Genomic DNA, 11,369 nt, shown 5'->3' on the forward strand with positions numbered 1-11,369 from the left:
TTTTCTAATGTAATATTTTTGGACCGGTTTTTTCTCGACGACTTCTTATTTTCAACAAATTGCGAACGATTAGTTCGCCTTGCGTCGAAATCGACGCCCTGGACCTTGCAAATTGCGAGGAAATCACGCGATCGCGGTCGTGTACGCGGTTTTATATTTCGCGAATTGTTTTATTTTAAACTTTTGCCACTTTTTCACTTTTTGTTAATTATCTATTAATATTGATTAAAGAATACATTGTTTTTGCGAGAATTGTACGATAAAGTAAGAAATTTTAGAGACATTCTATCGGAAAAGTATATCGGGAAAGAATATAATTAGCAGATATTTCTTTAATTTTTACGACTTACTTAGTTTTGATTTTTTGAATATACGCGATTAAGTATCATTACTAGAATCCATCCCGTAAGAGAAAATAAAGTACGCGTACGAAAAGTTTTACGTAAAACTTTTAATTACGCGTTTTACTTCACTTTAATTTAGATATCAAATTTTTAAATATGTTTTTGACTTTGCTTTTTCGATCCGTTCCGTTTTCGATAAACAAATTTTGCAAAGAAATTGCAAACTGATGCTTCGTCAAAGTAACGGAGCAAGATAAAATAGCAGAAGGCTGCGCCTTGTGCTATTCGTGCGCCGCGCCAAATTACAACTCGTAAGCGTGTTTCTTGTTCATCTTATTGGTTCTTTAACAATTGTTACTCAGGAAGGTGTTCTTGACAACATATGTTAACTTTATTGAATTCGGAAGGTGATGACCTTTTGTAAATATTTACCCATAAAAACTTTATTCAAATGTAAAAAATAATATATAAAGATTGTATTAAAATAAGAATATATACTTCTTAAAGATAGATATTTTTAAGTTTGATACCAGAATAATAATAGAATTTCTCAAGTTCTTATTTATCTTATATGCAGTATACTTGTGAACACTGTGGTTTATACAAAACTTTTCTCATACACATATAAAGACTACGAGAGAAAAACTCGATAAGTTTTTTTTTTCGATATGGCAGGATTCTGTTTTTCATTTCATTTGCTAGTTACAATGGAGTATTTTAATTAAGATAAATGTCCCAGTATCCTGACATATCCAGGTATCCGGACAATAATGCAAATTCCATTCATTTTGTATCTTAATCTTTAATATAATTTTAAAAAACAAAACTTTTTATCGTAAAGTATAAACATTTATTAACATAAAGTAAAATAATAATATAACATTGAAAATTATTAGTTATATATGCATTTTGTCCGCTTACTGGGGCATTTGCACATTTTTGTATTTTTATTCAAAGAGATACATCTAACGTAATTCAGAAAGTTATTAATAAGTTTATTGTTTCAGTTTTCAATAATTGATTGTATCAACTTGTAATAAAACAAAAAAATTGTTTAATTTTATGATACTTGTACGCATTCAATCAGTAGATATTTTGCCGCTATTCCTTAAGCGTCTGGATACTGGGACATTTACCTTATCTAAGGACGAAAGAGAAAAATTCTTTACAGATTCTAAGATATAAGCACTTTTATAAAAAAAAAAATAAAAAAAAACGTGTTCAAATACACATACGTTTCGAACTTTAAAATCGCTCTCCTCTAAACTCACGAAAATGTGACTTATCAAGTTCTCTCCTGTAATCTTTATATCTAAAAGTATTCTAATACTGTGATGTACATATATTGTATGTATAATTTCGGTAATTATTTAGAAAGCGAACTTCCTCACCGATTTCAATGAGATCGAAATATGTTGTTAAGGACGTTATTCTGAACAACTTTTCCCTATACACGTTACCGCCGGTCGGCTTTCGTTTTCGAGTTATAAACAAAAGAAGGTTTATTACGATTATTACGATTATCTCTGAAAGTAATCACGTTATGGGAAATCTAGCTCCAATCGTTTTCATGTTAGAACGTTAAGTCCATTGCATTTACGTATATATTACAATGCGTTACGTGATGCGTGATAACCTCAATAAACTCGAGTTGAAACGAACACAAGTTCAAATCAATTGTTGCACAAAATTATTATTTTTTTTTTTATGTTCGCGTTGTAAGCGTATAGGCGCTGCCCCCCTTGCTTACACGTGTTATACAAAATAAAAAAAACATATTAACTTAAGAAATCGACACAATGTTGGAAAATTAGTATTCAATTATAAAAGTTCTTTTGTTTATAACTTGAAAACTAAAGCCGAGCGGTGGTAAGATGTATAAGGAAAAGTTGTTCAGAATAACGTTCTTAACAACATATATTTCAAGCTTTTTGAAATCGGTGAGAAAGTCCACTTTCTTAAATAATTACCATAATTCAATATTTAAGACATTATATATTGTCAAAATAAGCTCCGAGAATCTATTTCTTACTTTTGTATTAATGGACGGAAAATAACGCTCTCGTTTACACTCTACTATATTATATAATTCTTATTTTTTTATCTCAGTTTTTTAGTTTTCTCTTTAATATTAATAAGTCTCGCGTAGCGTATTAATTAAGATATTGCATATATCTAGAATATAAATCTTGTTAACTCTTTCATTTTCAAATTGTGTTATACTTGCAAAATCTATTTTTTTTTACTTTTTGTGTGCATAGTATATGACAAGTCGTGAACAATAAGTCACTGTAAGTACTAAAAATTTATAGTTCGTAACATATATTATAGATTTCTAGTATTTGCAGTGAATTTCGAAACGGAACCGTGTATAAATTTGCATTGCAAAGTTATAATTACGAGTATTTTATCTTGTTTTTATATAACTAAACATATGTGATTACTAATGTGCTCTTTGTTTTTTTATACATGAACAGACAAATCTGTTTTATAAATGTTTTACATTATAAATGATGTAAAAAAATTAAATCGTACTATAAAAAATAGCGATATTTACTTGTCAAGAATACATATTTGTTCAAAATTATCCAAAAACCTAAAACAAAGAGAAATCTATTTTCAACTTTGCTTTATAGTTTTCATTAAATGCTTTAGAATTTTACGCGTTTGAAAACATTACATAAAATTTATATTCTGTTATTGTTATTTTAGCTTGCCATAGTTACTAGTAATTATTTTACACTATACATAGCGATAAAAACAACAAGAGTTATTTGCAAAGCAGCATCCAAAATCTTATTGTTGCTAGCAGTGCTTCTAAACGCAGCAGGTTCGCCCATTTGGAATGTATGAGTGGGACTCGACATTCGACCGTCACCGCCATTGCTAAACGCAAGCACTCGCAAGTGATACGCTTTTCCTGGACTTAAGTTTTTGATGTCAGCTTCCAGTTTGGAGCCGCCCGGTATAATCGTATCGTTTGCTGTGCTCATGTCTTGATCGACCTCCCATACGCGTATTTTATATCCAATCAACGGCTCTTCTTCTAGACTTGGCTGTACGTAGCGCCAGACAACTCTCACTGTCGATGGATTTACTCCGTATACATTCACTGAAGATGGCGGTTTCTGTGGTGCCTTGCGGTAAGTTCTCTCCAAGTATCGCTCGCTTTCCGGACCCTCTCCGGCAGAATTATATGCCATTACCTTTGTAAAATTTACCAAATCTTCATTAGATAAAAATAATAATAAATTAGATATACATATATATTAAATTTTATATAAAAAGTGCGTCAATCTTAAATACTTCCTTTTCTAAGTTTGATAGTAATAATCTCGTATTTAACCTGCCTCTAAATTAGTGAAAATATTTTTCAACAAAAAAAAAATTATTTTGTAAATGTTCAATATAAAGATGCTCTGATGACTTTGATCTTGACATATGTCGAGAACACTCTTTTAAGTAGTCCTTAAGAGATTTTAGCCGTCGCTCATTGTTCATTAAAACGTTAATAAAAAATATAATCACACAAATGATTGTTAAAACCAATAAAAGTTAAAAATTTGGTAAACTATAAACTTATGTAGAACCTTTTCACGTGAAAAGTGTGTGCATAGAGACAGTGTTCTGTTCCCTCTACGGGAGACTCTTGAGTTTCTTGATAGTAAAGCTTTCCCTAGAAGGAAGGCCTACCTCCACGTAAAGCGAGATTCTACATGAGTTTTCAAATTTTCATGTTGTGTGAAATTTTGTCTGTTGATATGCTATCTCTTGATGCTAAAATGACGCGCCCACAGTGTTCTCATTAGGAGATGTCGATCTTCTGCTTATATTACGGAAAGTATAGTTAATTAAAATATATAAGTCGCGATAGTAATGGGAATGTGAAAATGTTGTCGCAGTACTTAAAACAAACTATATATTGTGGAGGTTATCGAAGCAAGTAAAAAGAGAATCATATGGTACTTGGCGGAGAAAAAGTCCGTCACTCCTATTCTACATGTTAAAATAAGTATCATTTTTTCAAATATTTTTTGCTAATAACTTTTTAATGAACAATGAGCGACGGCTAAAACTTTTTGATTGTTACTCAGGAGTGTCTTTAACAACATATGTGTGTGTCAAGATATTGTATAATCGTATTTACCTTATTTCTCCTAAGATTTATAAAGATATAAATATTTCCTAAATAAAAGTTACATATTTTCTATTCTACCTTTACGAAATAATATGTATCCGGTTGCAGTCCCACGACTAGCGACCAAGGACGTGTGGTGCGCGACAAGTAATAAGTCGCATCCTCTTCGCGATTACTTTGCTTCCAATATTTAATTCTATGACCAATTAATTTGCCTCGTACTCGTTCGCGTGTCTGTTCGATCGGCACCCAACTAACGTTCAAACTAGTGCTATTGTAACTCATAGCGACTACTTGCTGTGGCGCAACCTGCGGCATATCTTCCGCGCTGTATATCGTCCGCACTTCCGATATAGGACCCTCACCTATGTCATTAATTGCTTGCACTTTTACTTCATATTCTGTGTAGTAATATATTTGTTGAATTTGCACAACACTACTGCCGACGTTGCCGTACTTGTCCAAAGACAACGATTGAAACTCTGTATCATGTCCTTTGCGACGCCAGAATATTTTGTAATAAAGTCTAGGACCGTTCTGATCGGACGGACCGAGAGGATCCCATGTGATTGTGAGATCTCCAATTTTGCCGCCACCTCCACCTATATTTGACGGTGCTTTCGTAGGTCTTTCGGGCGCTGTGCTATATTGAGGTGATGGAGCTGATGGAGGACCATAACCAAATTCATTGAAAGCCGATACGCGAAACAAGTATGTAGAATAAGGATTTAAAACATTCGTTATGGTTGCCTGTTTTCGACCGGTATATCTATCGATTTCAATAGCCGTAATATCTAAAAAAAGTAAAAAGAACTTTGGAATATATTTATCCGGAAAAAGCTATAGTAAAAATAGAGTAAAACAGATATAATATAAAAAATATTATAGAAAAGTTAACACAAACAAGAAGTTAGTCACGCACGCGCACAAAATAGTTTTGTTGAAATAAAATATTGTGAAAGTTATGATTATTGAAGACTGAGCTTTTACTTACTTTCTATAAGAGGAAACCATGTGTGATTCCAATTAGTTTGCGCACTGATTGTATACATAGTTATTGGTCTACCGTTCAAGGCACCATCGGTCCATTGTAATGTGGCCGAAGTTTTGAGGATATTCACCACTTGCACTCCACCGGGCGGTCCAGGCGGTCCTTCCACGATTAAATTGGTCTTGCTTGAAATTTCACCGACTGCACTTCTCAAGATGCATTCATACTCTCCGGCTTCAGCAAACGTGGTGTTTATAATATCCAAATATTCACCGTCGATATGCCATCGTGGGTTATTTCGTAAGTCTTTATCGCGAATACGCATACCGTTGTGCTTCCAAATATATGCTACATCCAACATTTCATCTGTGTAACCTAAGCAGCGCAATGTCTGATTTTGGTTGTAAGACATAAGTAACCGTGGTGGCAATCTTTCAATAAATTGTGGTCCGCCTGAATAACAATATTATTTATATATAATGTTTATCGTTAATATACTTATTTTATTAATATATTTAGTTAATAATGTTTGATGTTTATATATATACACGCGCGCGCGCACACGCAGACGCACGCATGCACACGCACGCACGCACGCACGCACACACACACACACACAATTTCTTTTATAAATTAAAAAATATCTAAGATAGTTTAGATCCAAGATAATTTTAGAATCAATTAAAAGCTTCAACTTACGTAACACAATTAATCGTCCACGAGTTTCATCGGTACCATATTGATTTGTCGCTGTGCACACATACGTTCCTTCATCATCTCGCGACACCGGACTAATAATAAGATTTCCTGTATCCAGAATCTTTCGTCTTCCTCCTGATCCGATTACGTTTCCATCTTTCTTCCATACAAATTTTGGTCTAGGCGCGGCTTCTGGTTTACACACAATTGTGACATTACCTCCTTCTGCGGCATACGTCTCGGATTCCATAGGCCGTTTTTTAAATGAAGGTTTTAATGCTAAAAGTATTCAAAAAATTAATATTTTATTACACATAACATACTTTACTTTTTGATAGTATAATTTCTTTCACACATTATTTCTGTCATAAATTATAATAAAATATAAGAACATTTAAATAAATATGTTTAGTATTTTTTATAATAAATAAATTTTATTATAAATTTGTTTTTTTTTTATTTAAATACTCACACAGAACTCTAAGTTGCGCTGACGAGTATGTTGTTTTGTGCGCATTTGTTGCGCAGCACTGATACATAGCCTGATCTCTTTCGGGATCAAGATGTTTTATGCTCAGCACGTTATCTCGTATATTATAGCGATCTCTGTCTTCTGGTGGTAAAGTATACATGTCCAAAAGTTCACCGTTTCTAAACCAAGTGTAATTAACATCCGGTATGCCAAATGCCTCACAAGTCCAAGTTAAATCTGCTCTGTTATCCATATGCTTATCGACCAAAGGAATGGTAAAATTAGGTGCTGCTTCTATTTTCAATTGTATGGAGTTCTTAATTAACTGCTTGTCGTTGAACACGTGGCAAACGTATTCGCCCTGATCTTCCACGCGTACGCGAGGTAATATCAATACTCGCTTATAATTCATCGTATACGCTCCGCGCGGCAAATCGGAACCTATCCTTGTCCAATTGTACGACGGCACGGGACTAAGAATGTATTCATTATAGTCATAAAAGTTCATATACTCTTGCACGTAGAAAAAATGTTAAAATATAGGAAAATATATTAAATGTTAAAATACAAGAAAACTTACTATCCAAATGCAATACACTCAATTCTTACATCTTCTCCGGCTATTGGCGATCCTGGGAATGCCTTTGGAAACGTATTAGGAAATTGAAGCTGTTGAAAGGTAGCTAAACCACAAAAAGTTATTATATTTAATAATTATCTATTACACTGTTGAATATTTAGAGTGCTTTCCATCTATGTACACAGGTAACACTGTGTAACACAGTGTCCACTGGTGTGAGTGAGATACTGATATGGTCTTTCTAACACTAATAGAAACTGTGTTACACAGTGTCACCTGTGTACATAGCTAGAAAGCATTCTTAAAAACAAATTTAAAGATATAAATACAGTGCATGTCCACCCTTAATGGGAAAAATGGGCCATTTCGTCCATTATCAGATGCGCTTTGAATATTACACGAATAGTTCCCTTGATCGATTGTTTCCAATGCTGAGAAATAAAGTGATCCATCATATGAGACAAACACACGTTTATCTTCCTCAACAAGTTGAGGGAAGAAATCACGTGCCCATAAATATTTGATGCCTGAAAGTTCCTTTGGTGCATCACAGTCAATTACTTTGCCCCAATGATTATTTCCACGTTGTCCTGTCCGTTTTAAGTTAAACTCTTTAATATTCTCAAATGACAACTGCACACTCTCAGATATAATTGTGCCAAATTTGTTAGTTGCTTTGCAATGATATGAACCATGATCTTTCTTCTGTAAGTTAAAAGTAATAAAAAATATAAATATGTAAAGATGATAGTATAAAGCTTCGAGAAATTTCAAATAAATAATGAATCTTGGCTATTGAAGCAATAACACTGTTGTTAGAGTGTATGTGATTAAATCCGTTTATTATACAATTAAATAAATAAATAAGCATGAACGCTTTCGACCTTGTATTAGGTCCTTTTCAAATGCATATCTACAATAAATAACGTGTAAAAACAAATATTAGAATACAAATAATAAAAATTACAAAAAAGATTTGAACAAAAATCGCAAAAAATACAAAATATACAGAGTCACTTACAGATTATATTGTAAAAAATAGGTCGTTCAATGTTGATCGTGGATATCCACACTAGCCATCCCGACCAACACTTTACAAAGGTGGAAATGCGACTGGGAAACAACGCATGTGTAAAGACAAAATTCAAATTTAACGAAAAAACATATCAATTTACGATGTCTTATCGACAAACGGTAAATAGGCATTATCTAAATTATCTGTATCGCACTGTAAATTAAGTCCGCTGACTTGACTTTTTATGTGGAGCATTTCTGACACCAACCTTTTTCTGTATGATCTCTCAAAGTCCAAAATTTCTACATTATCCCACTCAAAATCATGTGAAAATTGATGTCTATGTTCAGTAATTACAGACTTCTGAGTGGAATTTCTATTGATGTGACATTTATGCTCCTTAATTCTGGCCTGTAACATTCTGCCAGTTTGTCCTACATAAGAAGCTGCACAATCGCGGCAATTGATCTTATATACCACGGAAGGATGTGAAAAAAGAGGTAAAGGATCCTTAAGAACGTTGATGAATTTTCTCAGTTTGTCTAGGTTAAAATAAGCTAAACGTGTGTGAGAGTCAGTAGGAAATATATTAGAAAATCTCTCAGAAAATTTATTGATATAAGGTAAGACAAACCAGTGATGCTGCTTTTCATTAGAATTCTTGTTAGACAAAAAACCTTCTTATGTCATTATTTTTATAAAAATTCTGTTTCAGTCTGATTATAAGATTGTCAAAAATAAAGTCCATAGGATAATTATTGTCAAGTAATAAATTAAAAATAAAGTCAAAGTTTTTTGAATGAAATTTCGGATGTGATAAAAAGAAGGCTCTGTCCACAAGGCTAATAACCGTGCCTTTTTTTGACATGTAGGATGGTTAGATAAAAAGTTGAGGTATCTACCCGAAAACGTAGGCTTGTGATACCAGTCATGTATTAATTTATTATTATCTTTAATAATAGTCATGTCTAAAAAATTGAGCTATCACCACCCACCTCCAAAGTGAACTGAAGACGTGGATGATAATTATTGTACAGATTTAAAACAGCANCAAATTGCTCTTTAGGAACCATAAGAGCTATGTCATCAACGTATCTTACATGTAAAGGTGGACGAGAAGTTTTGTCTTCCACTTGTCAATAATCAAAAACTTACTACAATTAGGAGAGAAGTTTTGTCTTCCACCTGTCAATAATCAAAAACTTACTACAATTAGGAGAGAAGTTTTGTCTTCCACTTGTCAATAATCAAAAACTTACTTTTATATTTATACTTTTATATTACACTCTAACAACAGTGTTATTGCTTCAATAGCCAAGATTCATTATTTATTAAAAAATATAAATATTAAAAGAACATTTTCAAGATTTGAAAAAGTAATCAAAGTGATACAAAATTAGGCCATTTAAGAGCCAAAAACTATTCATGATGCATAAAAAACTTTTTTCTATACCAAACACATAACATAATTACTTCAACTGGTTCATAGATGATCAGTGTTCCTCCACTCACAGTATATCTACTATTTAAAAGAGGATCTATTTTTGTTGCAATACGTCGATCATCTTTATAATCTTCTTTAAACCATTCATATGTTGGAGTAGGATAACCACTAGCTAAACAGCTCAATGCGATGTTGTTGCTTGTCTTGCTCTTAGATACAGCAAATACTTTATTAACAGGCTGTTTTATAAAATATGGACCTCTAGGTATCTGAAGAGGGTTATCAATATCCACACCATAGTGATAAGTTCGATTGTCTTCTAATAACACATATAGAGTAGTAATATGTGCTTCACAGATGTACAAAAGCATTTCTCTACCAGTAACTTTTTCTAATCCCCATCTTCTGAGATTATTGGAGTAAGAATATGCCAAATAATCTCTTCCTACTGTATTATCATTAGACTCAGGCAGAAAGGCATTATCCATATTTATTAGAGTTGTACCGTCAGCTTCATTTATCCATATACCACTTTGATATTTTACTCCAGTGTACCATGTATGATGTTGTGGATCTTGCCTTAGCAACTGATAGAGCACAAAGCTATGCTCATCCAAAGAGTTAATTGTGAGTAAATCACTTTGAAATGCCTGACAGTTCTTTCGCGCATCCTCTCGTAGTCTCAATGGACTTTTAATAAAGCGATAGCATGATTCTTGAAATCGTATCCAATGTTGAGGACACTCATAAATTGATTCTCCATGTAAGACATTTTGCGCAAATGCTGACAGAATAAGCGAGAATATCGCCACAACATTCAATAAATACATCATTTTGACTATTTTATAATTACATAAACATTGTAAAAATTCAATAATATACAGTATTATTTCAATACTGTATAGTACTCATATACTAAACTCTGACTAAAGGATTAAACTGCAAATATATTAAAATTAAAAGAATTAAGAAAATTCAATTCTTAGAAGACACTCCTTTGTAGATGACGTTCTTATTGAACTCTTCTTGATTGCTAGAACGTGATAATTTCATTTAAACGTTCAATATCAGCAGTAGAAATCGGAATGTTTACTTAAACACACACTAAACCTCTGTTGTATGTACACGATGTAAAACAAATTGAGCCTCAAAAGGTAAAATAAAAAAATTCGAACATTTGCACAAACGCGACGCTACATAACGCTACAACATTATCCAGGACACTCCCTAGGTTTGTTCTTTTTCTCTAGGTCTGTTTGTTTAGCTGAACTGGGAGTCGATTGTGTATCCATGCAATGTAGTGAAAATCACAAAAGTGAACAAATTTACTAGTTGTTGACCAAAAAGATCATAGATATTTTAGTAAATTCGCTCACTTTTGTAATTTTCACTACACTGCGTGATACAGAATCAACTCCCTGTTTTTAAAAAACGAAAAATGAATAGTGCAAGAAGTTCAGCTAAAAAGAACAGACCGCAAAGCGCTTGTTAACAATGGGTGTTTACGATAACTCAAGTTCAAGTTAGTTTTACTAGGACCGAAAATTTTGTAGACATGACCATCTGTAATCCGCATGATTCATGACAACTTAACTCAGCGCTGTCTTGTATCGCTTGAGTTGAGTTAACTGTGGTTAGCTGGTACGTAGCAGAGTAATATCGAGGATACAATAAAAAGTAATTTCA

The 11,369-nt window shown here is 32.9% G+C and overlaps 1 protein-coding gene across 2 annotated transcripts; it reads right to left on the reverse strand.

Moving 5' to 3' along the window:
• Positions 1–850: 850 nt before the first annotated feature.
• Positions 851–11,358, reverse strand: LOC109852622 (contactin). 2 transcript variants are annotated; one of them, XM_020423938.1, is made up of 9 exons: positions 11,060–11,358; positions 9,713–10,952; positions 7,554–7,929; positions 7,225–7,327; positions 6,645–7,117; positions 6,173–6,451; positions 5,477–5,926; positions 4,561–5,276; positions 851–3,550 (listed from the first exon to the last, which is right to left on the reverse strand). In XM_020423938.1, exons 2-9 carry the CDS (start codon positions 10,514–10,516, stop codon positions 3,077–3,079), a joined length of 3,675 nt encoding a protein of 1,224 aa, XP_020279527.1. In that variant the 5' UTR covers positions 10,517–10,952; positions 11,060–11,358; the 3' UTR covers positions 851–3,076. The 2 variants fall into 2 exon arrangements, with proteins under 2 accessions (XP_020279527.1, XP_020279526.1); XM_020423937.1 differs by having other exon boundaries at positions 9,713–11,358.
• Positions 11,359–11,369: the final 11 nt, after the last annotated feature.

The sequence above is a fragment of the Pseudomyrmex gracilis genome, unplaced genomic scaffold (assembly GCF_002006095.1).
Source record: "Pseudomyrmex gracilis isolate BER0280 unplaced genomic scaffold, ASM200609v1 scaffold_32, whole genome shotgun sequence".
Taxonomy (NCBI): domain Eukaryota; kingdom Metazoa; phylum Arthropoda; class Insecta; order Hymenoptera; family Formicidae; genus Pseudomyrmex; species Pseudomyrmex gracilis.